The sequence below is a fragment of the Chaetodon auriga genome, chromosome 17 (assembly GCF_051107435.1).
Source record: "Chaetodon auriga isolate fChaAug3 chromosome 17, fChaAug3.hap1, whole genome shotgun sequence".
In the NCBI taxonomy this organism is placed as follows: Eukaryota; Metazoa; Chordata; class Actinopteri; order Chaetodontiformes; family Chaetodontidae; genus Chaetodon; species Chaetodon auriga.
This window is the reverse complement of record NC_135090.1, coordinates 3,313,008-3,329,378: the sequence shown is the minus strand read 5'-3', so window position 1 is coordinate 3,329,378 and position 16,371 is coordinate 3,313,008. Positions and strand designations below refer to the sequence as shown.

The 16,371-nt window shown below is 40.6% G+C and overlaps 1 protein-coding gene across 1 annotated transcript; it reads right to left on the bottom strand.

The window, feature by feature from the left end:
* Positions 1–4,631: 4,631 nt before the first annotated feature.
* On the bottom strand, positions 4,632–15,516 carry matcap2 (microtubule associated tyrosine carboxypeptidase 2). The gene is made up of 8 exons (XM_076754888.1): positions 15,326–15,516; positions 15,170–15,223; positions 13,184–13,857; positions 11,259–11,402; positions 9,681–9,813; positions 9,020–9,325; positions 8,724–8,821; positions 4,632–7,031 (listed from the first exon to the last, which is right to left on the bottom strand). Exons 2-8 carry the CDS (start codon positions 15,192–15,194, stop codon positions 6,873–6,875), a joined length of 1,539 nt encoding a protein of 512 aa, XP_076611003.1. The 5' UTR covers positions 15,195–15,223; positions 15,326–15,516; the 3' UTR covers positions 4,632–6,872.
* Between the last annotated feature and the right edge of the window lie 855 nt (positions 15,517–16,371).

Below are 16,371 nucleotides of genomic sequence, written 5' to 3'. Positions count from 1 at the left end.
TAACCAGTGAGCTGATAGAGGCTGAAAGGCTCCATACAGTGACTGGGAACTGCAGAATCAGGTAATACTTCTCTGTGAGCACCTTTCAGGTTTTCAGTTGTTTTCACTGTGAATACCTGCTCAGAGCTGCACTGGGATCATGATTATTCATGTCATGGTGACACCTGCCCTGTCTCTATCTTCCTCCCTCTACTGCCTCTATTCTTTGTTGGACTCATTATGGTCATATCCCATCCCTCCACCAGATGCCCTCAGAGTTCCCTGCCCTTTACCAGTCATCTAATCCTGCTCCCCCCTGCACACCCCACATGTCCTTTGGTCCTTTAGTCTTTTGCTCATTTACCCCAACAGTACACAGGGCGGTTCTCAAGTCCCTGTTCTGAGAACCTGCCCATGATCTGTTACCCACGGTGCAGCTCATCCAGTCATGCTCCTTCTAGTAGCCTGCAAGCATTTCAGGTATTGTTGACACAATTTAACTGTGTACTTACATACTACATTTGGATAAAAAATACTTTTCTTTCAAAATAAAATAGAAATATGTTTCAGGTGACAGAGTAGGCTATATATTGACATGTTTTCCAAACAAATAACATTTTAATAAATGTACTACAACCATTATTATAGCATACATTGACAAACTGTGCAAAAAACAGCCCAAGGACAACTTAAGGGATGACATCAATTCAGATAAAGCACCACCAATCACACAGCGCTACATACCCTATTTCTGTAAAAGAATGCTAATTTTGCTTTTAATTCAATTCAGAACATGTTTTTTGAAGCACAGTTTGTCATTGAGACAGAAACCAAGGCATTTATAAGAGGATAAATTCTTGTCTCACTAAGAACAGTAATATTCTGTTCAGGGGAACTGCTGCCAGTTTTTTTAGAAAACAGCTTGCAAAAAAACTCTAATTTAAGATTAATCAAAGGTGGTTTTACAGCACAAAAATTAAACTGCAAGTTTTGAACTGCCTGTGCAACAGAGGGCTCTGTTGTCATCCCTGTACAGATGAATTGTAGAGTTTTGAATGTTTTCATTTCTAAAAATTCATTCATTTCTAAAGATTGTGAATCAAAGTGGTCCTAGAATAGAACCATGCGGCACATCCTTTGTTAAGACTCATAAAGTTAGACTTATGACATTAACAAACCCATAGGAATGCGAAAGTATTGCTCCTCCATGAGCACATCCTCTGTGTCTGTCAGCCAATCATGAGGACGGCTTTGTCCTCTGATGGACAGATTGGCCATGTGAACTGTGAGCTCCCTTACAGACTCGTCCTCATCTCTGACTATAAAATAGCGAAGCACAAAGTATTTGGACACATGTTAGGACCATTTGTCATTTTGACTGAAATATTAAATATAACACTTAAACAAAACCTAATTTAACTCTGAAGGAAGTTTTGAAAAATCCTAATATCCCCAGTAAAGAGCAGTTTCTTTGATACTTTGTCAAACATCTGTTTGAATACCATTATGTAATATTTATTTTCTCAGCTGATTGCAAATGCATGTAAGTAAATAACACTGATGAACCTGATGAACTGTCACAGTCATGTAAAAGTTGTACTAAGTGCTGCAGGATGCAGATATCTGCTAACCTGTGTGTCTGTTTAATGATATGTGTCTGTGGCCTTACATTATATTCTAAGTAATTGTTCACAAAATAGCCTTATTCACTGACCCCAAGCCAACTGAATCACAAGACATCACATAAACCAAAACTGCTCCAAATTTGCCATGAACTCTGCTGGGTGACTTGCAAAAAATAAAAATGTTCACTTGTGTGTTGTTGTCTGACCTGCTCCCACCATGCTGCCCAGACAGAAATACGCCCTCTGGTGACAAAATAGATCTATTTTTACATGTATTAAGAATGCATGGATAAAAAACAGTTAAAAGCTGTAAAATGTGTTAGGGTACTGAAAAGTACCAATTATCTGCTGACTTGTGTGTCTGTTTATCTGTGTGTAAATGTCTGTGTGTTTCTGCTGTTACTGCTGACATCAACAGGCCAGCAGGCTCTACAATACGTTACTCAAAGCATTAAAATATTTTATACAATTCAATGTGTAGTTCAGGATTTGTCACTGAGATGAGTCTTGGGATATTATTTGTGTTGGAACATGAAAGAAAATCAACATTTTTCTGAGCTTCCTTTGTGTTTTTTATGTCTCCATGATTGTTGTCAATACTAATCTCTCATCAGTGTGTTAAGTATGGTGTCAGGGCCTGAGGTCAGGAGTTAGTGGAGTCCCAGTACAGAAACACTGGGTAGATGGATAAACTGCTGCTTGTCAATTTAAAGGTGGTGGTAGATGTATTTTTTCACGTTCACACTAATAAAACATGCAGTACATGTATTCAACAGCAGCGCAACTTTGAATGCTTTTGATAATCATCACAAGGCCACAACAATGGAGTGCTAAATTATTCAAAGTCCTCTTGTTGGTGCTACAATATGCAGAATACCTGACAACTCTGACATGTTGTAAAGTTCCTGGTGAGGTGGTCTACATGAATCTGCTCCCATTTAGCCATAAGAGTATGAGTGAGGTCCAACACTGAAGCTGGGTGATGGTTCGGCTCTCAGTCACTGCTCCAGCTCATCCTAAAGGTGATGGATGGAGTTGAGTCAGAGCTCTGTGTCTCTGTCCACATCAACCGTTTCTTTATGGAAATGACTTTGTGCAAACCCAAACTGTTGACCCAAATTTGAAAACACACTATTGTCTTAAAAACATCTGACACATGGCTGTACATGTAAATGATCTACACAGAGTATATTTGTCAATGTCATTCAATTACACAGGTGTAATAGTCATACTAAGGCCACCACATGCAGCTGGTGCCCTTTTTATTTTTTCCCCCCATTCCTCAGTGTATATTAAAATTTATAGTCCATTATCAACACATATTTTATGTGTCGTACTCTCAGCTGGGAGTGAAATGTCATCTGATGTTTACAATCAATTACAAACAATTAGTTGAACATGGTAGATTTGGCTGTCCTTGACCCACAGGAGTGCAGGATCACATTGGCTCTGCAGCTATGGGTCGCCTCCTGAAAATACATTGTGTGCTACTGACCTCTAGTGGACACAAGACCCCATTTCACAACAACCATTTCAGCTGTTTCCTCATCTTAATTCAGTAGGACAGGTTGTCTAAATAACAAGCTTAAAGTTGACTGCATGCTTATCAATACCCTGAGAGATGAAAGAGGATAGTTTAGTGTGTGTGATAGATGGTCTGACCCTGCTGCTACGTCCAATACAGCAGTTTGGGGCAGTTTGAATGTGGTTTTTAACACATGATCCATGTCAGTCTGTCATCAACAACAGAAGCTTCTATCAACACTTGACAGGGCTCAGCATTATTGTTTACAGACATCAGCGACCATCTTTCGTCTTGCCAGAAGCAACTGTTCGAAATTTGTATCACAATACATTATGAATGAGTTGATTTCTTGGTAATTATAACTTCTATGGTCATTAACAATCACTGCTATCAAGGCTGTGTCATCTGCAAGTTTGACTATTTAGCATTAGTGACTATTGTATCTGACTTGACAATAGAGTTTAATTCAACATACAGAGATCTATTTGTCAAAAAGTAAATGAGTGCAGTGGGGACAAGCGTGTCTCATAAAGATCCTAAGGAGAGTGCGTTGGACTGTGTTTTGTGTTCATCATAGCACAGCCAGGTCTACAGGCCTGACTGTCTGTGTGTGACTGCTGTGTACTGTAGACTGATCCCTATCGTCCAGCATGTCACTGCTTGTAGCTGTCAGTCACCACTCTGGCCCTCAATGGTTTCCAGTTTCCCAGTGAAACCAGATGCTGGTGAATGGGAAGTGTGACACCTCTGGACAGGGTTTGGAGAGGCCAGCAGTGTGTGTTCGACAGATTTGGTTACTGAGTTCACTCAGATTGTGGGTCAGCTTGTTCAGCTCAGGAGACTCTCCTTGTTGATGTGTGACACTGAGAAGAGCTCCAAATGCTAAACCTGTATTCTGTTAGCATTATAAACTTTGTAGCTCTCTGATATCAGCTAGCATTTTTATCCATTTGATACTGAACCGTAATCCTTCAGAAATCTGGGTCTGGCCTCAGCATTGGATCGATTTCTGACCTGCATACTCTGCAGGTAAAGCTTGAAATTAATTGTAACTAATTCATTCCAAGTGTAATACTGACTCCAGAGTTTACAGTGGAGAAGCAGACAGGAGAGAGACGGATGACATGTTAGAAAGGTCCTCAGCTGGAATCACACCAGGTTTGTTGCAGTTAAATGTTCCATGTCTTAAAGCAGGAGGCCACATGACACCTCTAAATTACACAGCTGTTTTCAGGGAACTTCCAGGAAATTGTTAGGAAATTAGACACATACAATAAAGTACCACAGAAAAATCTGCTCTAAATTAGGCAATTTTCATGCAAAAGAACAAAAAAAAAAAACGACACTAATTGCTGTTGGATCATAGGGGGAATGAAAGTGCTGTAGGAATTTAGTGTGCTTGGGAACAAGATTTACATTCAAAAACATGAACATTAAGGCTTACAGTTTGAACTTGTACATCCAACTCATCCTAGGGAGATACAAAGCACATAACTCATTTTCAGGGAGTACACTTTATTACTTTATTTACTTTTACTGAAGATTGTATCTATGAATATCACAAAAAAGTCATTCAAATAGAAAACATCGCATAGAAATGCCATGTTATTAAACTGTACCATTTAAGGGCTCTTTGAGGACACAGAGTAGCACACATGCTCCTGATATTAGGTCATCCTCGGTAATTAACAACACAGAAACTCATCAAGTATCACCATAAAACCACGAGGCATTTGGTTTGGTTTGTAAAACGTAAATACACCAATCTGTATAAATGACATCAACACAGTAACTGTCCATATCAGTGCAGCTGAAAAGGTAGATTGAAGGTAACAAAGTGCAAAGAGTCTAACAGGGCTTCAAGTCAGAGCACTTGGACCACTACGGCTTCACAGACCATAATGAGGAGCACACCTTCATCATGTCATAACTTTCACACTTCAGGGACCTTTTCTTTTCAGGCAATGTAGAACAAAGCTGACAGGCTCAGCTTTAACAAGCCTGTGCGTGACAACGCTGATGAAGCACTTCTACAGTCATCTGTCCATCTCCCTCTCGTAAAACAGAGCTGTCCTGAAGCATCCGGCTCTCACCATCTTTCTCATGAACAACTCTCATCTCTAATGCCTGAAATCTGTACTACAAGAATATTAACCTTAAGTAGTATCAGGACGAAACAAAGTGCAAGAATGTGAAACATATAAAACACTGGGTAAGTACACTTAGATCATAGGTGCATGAGAAAAACATCCTTATATTAGAACTAGATCAATAACTTTTTGATGGCTTATGCTAAAACTAATGGATATTCCACATCTAAATTTAACTCTATTCATGCACAAGAACCCACAACAAAATGCATTCAGGTATTATCCAAGAATTTCATTGTCAGGTTGAAACTGCGCTGGGGCAGCATTTAGATAAGAGCCTGACGGATGCATCGTCACATCCACTTTCACCTGCTGCTTTAGCTTATCACAGAACAGATACACTGGTGTAGGGATGTCACTTCTTTACATAAAACACTTAAAATAAATTGAAATGAGCACATCATTTCTCAAACAAATCTGAATGCAGCCCACTTAGCCTAATGCTAAAATATGTTGTCAAATTCATGCTCAGTTCCTTCACGGTGCCTCTGTTGCCCCACTAAGTAACAAGCTACTGCTACTGTAAGTCAGTTGCATTTGAAAAGTCAGCAAACAGCTTCGCCTTCACTGTATTAACTCCAAAATGTTTTGTCACACTACGTCTCAGATGCCTTGGTGTGACTATCCGTTCAGCATGGCTCATTAGTTTTCTGTATTTTATGCTAGCAAAAAGAACAATAGGTAAAAGAGCATGCAGTGGGTCAAAATCACAGCGTCTTCTACAATTAGTATTAGCCTTTATGCTTTTTTCCCACTTTTAAAGGATGGTTTGAATTTGAATAGAAAGTGAGTCTTATCAGTGTATGATGGCTGATAAATAACAAGAAACAGGATTACACAAATCTCTAAGGTATGTTAGAAGTCAGTTAAAGCATAGTTTGTCCACCACAAAGCACCACAAGTCTATTTTTCAACTGTAAAATCTCCCATTCAGTATATATCCTGGTCACAATTTAAGGGATCCTCATCACACATGCGTTTATGTGACATGTTTACCTTAAAATAAACAAGTATCAGTGGACATACACATATCAGATTTTTAAGTCTCGAATATTAATATAAGCCTAAATTATCTAGTATCAGTCAGGCTTGAATTTAGTTCATAATGGGATATTAATCCTGGGATGTTTGGAAAACCATGCTAATGTAGCTATTGAGTATCAGAAACTGTTAAGTAAAAAATACAGTTGGCACCAAGTGCTTAGTAAATGTTACAGAAAAGTAAAGCAAAGTAATGAAAAAGTGTCCGTTAAGTATTGATACAGCAATCCGGGTATTGTATTGGCACTAGAACAAAAAAACAAACAAACTACATCCAGCCCTGAACACAACACACTGCAATGATTCTCTGAGTGACTGCTTCTCTATCAGTGGAGGAACAACCAGGTAAAATAACAGGCGCCTTATTAAAATCCACTATCAGATTAAACTAATATATTCTGTCTAACACAACTCTACACTACATGCAATACAGCTCGCTGCACAAGTCACACACTCTGTTACTATGCACAATGATGTCGCTGAGGCGTGCAGGCCTGGCTGGCAGTGGTGTGACAGGTTTCATTCAGGCGTGGTCAGGTTTGTGCAGTAGACTCAGATGATAGTCTTAAGCTCCTCGTCAGTAAGCTGGTTGACTGCCATGATTTTTGTCAGCTGCTCTGCGTACCTCGCCTGGTCCTGCATGAAGTGTGGGATGCGGACGTGCTCCATCTGAGCCAGTGCTTTCAGGCGGTCAACATCTTCAAATGACACCTGAGCCCACAGAAAAACAGAAGAGGAAGAATTAGCAAGCTGCTGCAATGCAAATCAAAAATCTGATGATGATGATGATGATGAATAACTCATTACTAAAGTGAATTTAAAGAAGACAGCCGTGCTTTGTAAGCACCTCTGTTAGCTCAGTGGTGCTTTGAGCTCAATGCCAATCCTAGCATGCTAACAATGACAAAATGCTGATGACACATGGTGAGTTTAGCAGGTAGTGATTACAGTTTGTTTCAATTTTAGTTTGCTGTGTATCACACTAAGCACGTCTGAGACTGATGGAAACGTCATTAGCTAGCAGTTATTTAGTCATAAACAAAAGCATTAGACAAAGTGACCTGATGATGGCTCTAGAGCAAAGGTCAGCAGAATACTGTAGCACATTTCATAGCAATCCATCTACTAGCTGCTGATATTTATTAGCCTGAAGTCTGAACCAAAGGGGAGAAATGACTGATTGTTGCCATCCCTAGATGCACAGAGGAGTCATGGCTAAAGTACCTTCAAAGTTCAAAATAAAATGAAATTGTGTTATGTGAAAAAGTGAGCGATTGTTACACTTTGCTAATGAGTAGGTTTTCGTCTAATTTCATCATCTCATGACAGTCAATCTGTATATTCTGCCTTCAAACCACTGGTGAGATTAAAAAAACATCCCCTCTTACATCACGTTCAGCATCTAGAACTAGAACGAGAGCTTTGTCTAATCATCAGTGCCTTCGGCTCCTGTGAAGCAGAACACGGTCTGTTCACTCCTTAGAGAGGTTATTACATAAGCCTCAATCAGCCCTGCTTTCCATTCATTTTACTCTGTCTGAACTGTAGCCATCTTCTGTGTAGTTAAACTTTTATTTCATGAGACTGAATGTCACAAATGATTGCTGATACTTTCTACGATAGTGGTATCGCAGAGACACTGCCAGAGCAGAGATACCATTAGAAACATGACGCTGACCCTGACAACTGAAAAACAGAGCAGGACTGTTTGTCTGACGCAGCCAGAAAAACAACTAGGAACATAGCTTTTAAAGGGAACATACCTGACTGAGAAGTCAGATAAAGAAAATCTTCTTACCTTATAGTGAAGGGTATCAAGGGAACACCTTCACTACTAGTATTTCCAACTTTGCAGGTTGCATGCAGTGCTGTGGTGGTAAATTCAGAACTTGCTCAGAAAGGCGAATGCAGTGTGAGACTGGTCAGCCTACTGTCAGCAGTTATGCAGACACTGTACCAGACATTGTTTTCTCTGGGCATGTCCAACTGGGGAGAGACCCTGGAAGAGTTCCTGGGGAGACCTTGGGATCCCACAGGAAGAGCTGGAGGATGTGCCTAGAGAGAAGGATGACTGTGCTACCTTACTTAGCCTGCCGCCACTGAGACCAGGATACGTGGTGGAAAATTAATGGGAGGTGAGCACCATCCACGGTTAACATCTGTTTTGGTCTCTTTGAATCTAGGCAGTGAAACTTGGAGGCATCAGCTTAGCCCACTAGTCATCAGTCTTCTAAAGAGCACACCTTTATGTGAAGGTGGTCCCACGAATGGGACATTGTGGCTGAATCCAAATGTCAGTATCTCACAGCATGTGGATAATCGAGGAAGCAGCCATTCATTGACTGCTTAGTGAATCACTAAATTGACTAATACCAACAAACAGTGACAGCTGAGCAGCATCACCTTTCCTAGAGCCATCAGCAGCGGGAAGTTGATTTTGTCTCTGTATCTCAAGATCTTCAGGATACCATCCAGGTACACCTGGTCTTTACTGAAGCACCCTGCAATGAGAGAGGTCAAAAAAGATGTTTGAAGTATGAATTTTACGAGGCTTTGAATGTATCACATGTGTATCAATTCGGGTTAAGTCAACCAGTGATGGATTGTTGATTCTCCATTAAATGTGTAAACCCAACATCGGCTGCATATATCAGCTAACTCTCTTTCGAATGTTAACCCCTGTCTGTGGACATAGTGACCTGGCTGTGCAGTATCAGTCTGGCCTCTCTTGGCGCGGACGCAGTAGTCCCAGCGGGTGTTGGGGTCCTGGACGAAGCGTCCCAGGTTGTGGAAGAGCTGAGAGAAGGACATGTGACTGGCCTGGTAGACAGTGTAGTAGAGTAGGGCGGCACGCCACAGTGTGGGGTCTTTTCTGAACAGGACACTATGGATGCTGGCCAGGCCTTCCTCTGTGGGGTTCAGAGGCTTCAGGTTGTGCTTCTTCCTGCCTACGCTGCTGCTCCAAGGTTGGTGGCAGTTGTTGATGCCACGGAAATAGTGTGTGCCTGGCGGACAGAGACAAGGACCATTTATATAATTGTATTTGAGTACCAAATGCAAGCCAACTTTATGAGCATCATCAACTAGATCCATGCAATCACTGATAGGTGCATTGATACCAATAACACTCTTAGTCTCTTAGTAGATACTGGATGATACAGAGCTAAAACAGTGACTGTAAATTTTGGCACTGAAAGTCACTGTTCTAGCCACATATTTCACAGCTCATCAGAAATGTAATGACAAAAGTCACTTTAAATGCCTCCCGATGAACTGCATTGCAGTTGAATTTAAATTTTTTAGCTGGTGACCTCCGGTAGCCCCACATTTAGAATAAAACACAACAGCTACTGTACCCACCTATCTCATGCCTCAGCATGCCTTCAAGCCAGTGCTCTCGGGCAGTGGAGATATTGATGGTCAGTGTGGGCCTGCTGTTCACCACCGTCATGGACGCTCTGGACAGGAGGTCGTCTGTCACCTGGACTACAATCTATCAGTACAGGTAAAACTCAGTGTTATTTTTTGGCTGTTTACATCTTCAGGGTATTTTCCTTTCACCTGTCTAATCCAAAAAATTGGTGACAACAAAAACAAAAACACTATAAGATTAGTAAAATGACTGCATGGCTATTGTATTAGCTTGCATTAGATGGTAATCTGTTTATTTCTTGGAATGTGGTTTATTTCTTGGAATGTGGTTTTTCTTGGTTTGTGGTTTGGAATGTGGACATTTTAACTTTCTATCACAACATGATCCTGCTCTACAAAGACTTTATGGTGTGAACGACCTGTTTTCCAGAAAGTATTGATCATTTCTATTGTTTTTTACATAATTACAGTGACAATTAACACAAGCAAGGCTGCATTCACAGGGGGGAATGCCATCAAAGCATTAGGTGTGTATAATTAGTAAAGATGCATTCTTTTCAACCACTAACAAGACTGCTAACCCTGGTGTTTCCAGCCACTTATATAACTCCACCCACATTTTGCCTGGTTCATGCTGGTCTGGCCACCTCTGTTTTTGGGTGGATTTCTCCCTGAATTCACACCCATGTATTTTCTTTCCACTTGTATATCTAAACCCATTAGGACTTCACCAAGCATACACAAGGTGCATGTATATATGTGGTGTAATGTGTTCAGTGGAACATTAATAACTTGATGATGTAACATGTATTTGTTGATGGTTACATAATCGTAGCTGCACACAAGCAAACTGCAGGATGACTTCAGTGGTGGCTTTTTTCAAGGTCTTATTTCCCTGGAGCTCGCTCACTTTGATGCCCTGTTGTCTGGTGCTCTTTAATGATGATGCAGAAATCCACTGTGACACACACTGCAGAGTGCAGCTACAGAAAAATACCAGCCTCCAAAAAAAAGGCTCCAGGCACTTGAAATTCCCATGAAATCAAACCAGATGTTTACATTTTTCTTTGGCATATATCTTGCGCTGATTGTCACCTATATGCCAACAATTACAAGCAACATTGTTTTGTAGGTATTCTTAATTGTATTCTGGAGTTTGTCATTTCCTGGGAAAACGACAGAAGTGTTGACTGATCCTGCACTTAGGGGTGTATAATAATTCTGGACTCAATTAAACACTTTCTCACATTTACTGTTTATCAGACCATAAATGAGACAAGATTTATATTGGACAGTGGGGAGTGTGAGATGGGCCTCACTGATTACTGTACAAAAACACAACTTTGGAACTTTATTCACTGATTTGCTGATACTGGATCACGTTTTATGGAGAAAATATTTTCTGGTTTTCCCTCTGATTTCCTCTGGCTGCTCTGCCTCACCTCAAACAATTATGTTTGAATCATACGATGAAAAAAATCTAAACTACAACATCATGACAGTGTGCACATACAAAGGAACAGATCTCTTCATCTGCACATAAACCTGAGTCATCTGTCCTCTTACCTCACCCAAGCAGCCTTCCTTCTCCATGTATTTCTTGACATTGTGCCAGATACGACTCTTGGTGAGGAGGTTGCCCCCGGTGGCTTGTTCAAACTTCTCATAGCTGCCATATCGCTGCAGGGCAAGCTCCATGATGTGCACTGCCTGCAAGAGATGTGAAATTCATAATGCAAAGGCTGCTCATGACTAATGACTGTCTTTGACATCTGCTGTTGTTGATGCTTTGGTAAGGTAGACAGTAAGGTGCTCCAAAGAAATAACAGCTACTACTGCACATTGATCAAACGAAGTCAAGCAAGCAAGATACACAGTCAATCAGACAGAAATTAAAGAAACCACAAGCTTGTCAAACAACTTCTTTAAAGGAGAAAATGAAGGCAAATAGTAAGATAATTTTACAGACTAACTATGGGATGTAGAGAAGCTACTATTAACTGGTAAGTCCTTTTCATCCTATGAGGTTCCTCAAGTAACTATACTTGACCCTAGTCCATGTTTCTTACCCTGTTGACTAGCACAATAATTCAAATGTTATCATAACTGATACAGATTCATTACCCACAAACCATCTAACATCTTATCAGTAAACTGTGCACTTCACTAACATGACCTGTGTCTTCTCAGTAGCTTATAGAGGTGGCAATGATAAAAAAAAAAAATGCAGAATATTTTTTTTACATTAGATGGGCTGCTCCACACTTTCATGAATTAATACTCCATGGAGACCTACTGTCCTCCATTTCCCCAGACAAATGTCATAAATACTGTGAGACTAATGTGAATCAAGTGACGGTCCACTTTCAAAGTTCATCACAGGGAAAGAAAACAAACCAGGGCTGACTCCAGGAAAAACAAAACACAAGCAACCTAAACAGGATCATTTTACTGCATTTCCTGTTGAGCTCACTCACTCTTTCCTTGACTGGGTATCTGAATACTTGTGTTACTGGAAGAGCCTGCAACAGAACACCACAGGGATGCTTTCCTGTTCACTTGAAACATGTCTGACCTCATATCCTTATTTACTCATTTGTGGGGTGATTGGTTGGAAACATGAATTGGAATTCTTGTCTTCTTACAGAACAAAAACTTAAATTACTGTGCGATTATTCAACAGCTTCAGTGTTGCTCACTGGACATGTCCTCACACTGTTGATGTTGACTTAAGACACCAACTGAGGCACTTTTAAACTAATCCTTCAGTGTTTGCTAAACACAGTCCTGTGCATTTGACTCCTTAACTATTTAGTCCAGCCACTTTCCACTTACGGTGAGACAATAGACTCACCTTGCTTCAGCTCTGAACGTCTCTGACACTAAACAACCTTGGCAGCAAGTCTCTTTGATCACAGCATCCACCTTGACTGTTGGCATGAGGTTGCTGATCCCAAACCAGCCAGCTCAGCACAAAGCTTGTGTACTAAAGACATTGCTGCAGCTGTGATGAATGACCTGTCCGTGCTTTTGGACTGACTGATTAAAATACTAAAATTAAAACACAAAAATGAAAAAAATACTAGAAATAAGACATTTGGTCAGTGTCCTTAATGACAGCTACAACTCTGTTGCAGATATACTCACGGTAGGAAAACATGACTTTGTCAGCATCTTCTATGTTATGTTGGTGTGGACCTAGCCTAACGTGTGATACATGTACAATTTGTTTTGTCAGTCTTACCTTCACTATCCATATTCTGCTAGGTTTTCGAACCATTAGTCACTGCTTATAGGACCGTAACACCCTTTATGCTTTGAGTTTCCTTGCTATAATTGTTTGGATTGATCACATAGGTGCTTGTTAGGAAGACAGCTAACAAGCAAATTTCACTGAAGGTTATTCATTGCAGATGTTATTACTCTCACCTGGCCAAATGAAGCAAACCATGAGAATTAAATTGCTGTTCTAAACACAAACACACCCTTACCTGTGTCAGAAAACGGTCTGAGGCATTGTTATGCCGTGCCAGGACAAGCGCAGAGGCAGGGTTGCTGTACTCAAACTGGGGATTGTAGTTGAAGTCAGACTTAAAAAACTTGGCCTTCTCTCTCTCAACATTAGATGGCTTGATGGCGGTAAGGATGCAGAGCTTCTTGGCATTTTCCACTTCCCGCGTTATTGCTGCTTTGTGCAATGAAGGAAGTTTAGTGCGAGGGGAATTGGGGATGCATATCTTCCTGTGATGTGGAACTGTACGGGGGGCTAGGCCCATGGTGCTGCCCACTACTGCGATGTTTCGTGCTGGTTTAGGGAGATTGGAGTTGCTGCCTGAGAGGACACGATTCGTCTGTGCAGGTTTACTGCCACCTTCTGGAGTGCGCACCTTTTTAGGAGCCAATCCTGGACGGTTTCTTTTACTAAATGTGGTGCCACTTTTCACTGATGTTTTTGGCCTCCTGTAGGGGGACTGCTTGGGGCTCTTCTTCTCCTCTTCCTCAGCTTGCAGCAGGACATTGTAGCTGCTGGAGCCAGTGCTAAAGAGGTCTTTGAGAACACCTGAAGAAATCTTGTCCAGGTATACTTGGCTTGGACTCAGTGCCCTATCAGCAGAGTTTAAGATATACTTTTTGGACATTTCTACCTCTGGCCAGTGGAGTCTTTCTGTAAGAAGGAAGATGAGAGACCAGTAAGGGAGGACAGTGAATCTGTTTGTTGTTTACTTTAGAATCCTCTTCACGTGCAGACCTTTTATAGATAGACTTCATAGACTAATCCTCTTATCAAGGCAGGATAAAATTAGATCTATTCCAATGCCAAGCTAAAAAAAAAAAGGTACTAAATAAGTGAAACTTATAATCTGTATTTCTACAACCATAATAGTGTGATATGTCTCAAATAGATGCTATTTCACTTGTCTTGAACTTCTGTTATGTCAGCAGTCCATGGCTATGACCCATTCACTTTAATGAGTCAGTATCCTGCTATCACACAGGATATTATTCTCATGTCTCCAGAGACTGACAGTACAACAAAGGAGTCAGAGTGCAGGGCTCTGTGATTTCCTGTAAGAAGACCTGGATCATCATCACAGCTCAAGCAGGCTCTCTGTTCAGACAGGAGCACTGAGGCGGAATCCATGCAATGACAGACAGCACAAACTAATGACCTTAGCAGCACAGCAATGATTGGAAGAGGGAAAGTACAAATTGGAGCTTCATTGGCTTGCTCAGCCACCAAATCAAATACTATTACCTAACACATCAGCTGGATATCTCCTCATCTGAGGTTACTATCACATCATACTGTAAGGAAAAAAAAGTTATCAACTCCAGTGTCTACTGAATCATGGTGTGTTCAAGTTTTACAAAAGTTAGTTTAGGAAATTTCCAAGCCAGTTAAGTCCAGAAACTGATTCAGCTGCAAGACAAAATGAATCCGTGCTCAACGTCTCCATCTCATCCATCATGTTAATAAGAATATCAAGCACTAATGTTAATTTAAACCATATGACTGCACAGAATACGATCACCAGATATCTGCTTTTCACACTGCCATGAGTCTTTCCAAAGCAAATGCGTAGGACACAGGAAGCTGACTACTATGAGACACAATGTAGGCAACAATAATGAAACATAAACGGAGAATAATGAACAAATTCATGCTCTAATAAAATCTCTTCGTTTTGTCTACGTTGATATTTCTCTCGTAATGTTGAGTTAATTTTATAGCTAACTGTACTTTATATTTCATCTTGCCCATCTTTAACCGAGCTAACGCTGAGCTAGTTCCCACTTGGGATAACTGATGTCACATCAGTGCTTTAAGGAAGGCTTACTGTTATTACTATATTAACATGAAGTGCTTATTAACGTTACGTTTGGTTCCTGATGCTATTAATCCGCTAAGTAAGTTAGACGAGCTCCAACCTAGTCACAGGAAAATAAGAGAAACAGAAATCCAACATTAACTTTACCTGTTACTTTTATGGACTCCAGCATCCTCTGTTAAGGTCTCTGTAACGTTGAACCTGAAACACCAGTGTTCAAACAATACAAACGTTACTAAACAAGTAAACCTAGCTAAATTAGCCGGCTAATGTTGACCAAATAGAAACGACAAAATGAGATACCTGTCGTGACTACGTATTACGACATGTAGAAATATTGAAAAACCAAACAAACAAACAATTTAATGGATAACAGCCGAGCTAACCGTCCCACCTACGCTGAACCTCTGCCAAACTGACGACAAAGCGCTGAGTTGTTCGGGTGGAACGGGCAGTGCATTGACTGATTTGTTTCCATGGTTTCACTGGCAACTACGCAATACACATGGATGCTCATGGGAAATGAAGTCCCTCTGAGAATAGGTTGAGGCACTGGATAAAATATCAGGGTTTGTCTTTTAATGGTTGGAGAATCATACATAATTTGTAATGCAGCATTTATATCGTTACTGGATTGAATGTAGTGCTCATATATTCGATCATATTCACACAGCTGTCATTTTCCTCTGACGTCACACTCAGTGTGGGAAGCTCAGGTGCAGTTATCCAAATGAAATCGTCGTACTGCCATGTTCCAGTATGACAGTCATATTAACGGACGGAGTCTGACAAATGGTTATTATGTCACCGCTTCCCGATTGATGAGCAACTGAAAAGCCTATCGATAGAAAAAATACAGAGGGGTTGGGCCATATTTAAAGGTAAAACAACATATTTGATAACCCATTAGCTACCGTTGGACAGCAGCTAACCTTAGCATTCAACCACTTCGTGGTTAACGTTACCGTTTGACAGGGTTACACAATACAATAGGAAAGGCATAAATTAATTCTGAAATATCAACGCACATCTTAGACACTTTTTAAGCGTGAAAGTAAAATGCACTAACTTTGGATTCAGGTGTAATCAAGCTTTCAATGTAACGTAAAAAGCCTCTCCACCTGACTTCAGAAAAGATCTGTTCGGTAACGTTATGTCATGACATTATGCTCACTAGAACACATTTCTGTGTAATATTCACAAGGATTACATACAGCATTGAAGTGTGTTCCGAGCAGTTTAGCGTTTTGTGTGGCATGAAGTGTCATGACACGTGCCTTCTTCGTTAACTACATCGAGTTAGATTACGTGTGTTTTACTTCCGTCTTAAATAAATGGGTGCAAGATGT

What these genes read in the sequence shown, in the direction of transcription:
- matcap2 (XM_076754888.1), bottom strand. Translation starts at nt 15,194, where the DNA reads ATGCTGGAGTCCATAAAAGTAACAG. An exon ending in CATGCTGAGGCATGAGATAG is followed by an intron (nt 9,326 to 9,680) that starts GTGGGTACAGTA and finishes TCTGTCCGCCAG; the next exon opens with GCACACACTATTTCCGTGGC. An exon ending in TGCTGATGGCTCTAGGAAAG is followed by an intron (nt 7,032 to 8,723) that starts GTGATGCTGCTC and finishes CTGTGGGCTCAG; the next exon opens with GTGTCATTTGAAGATGTTGA.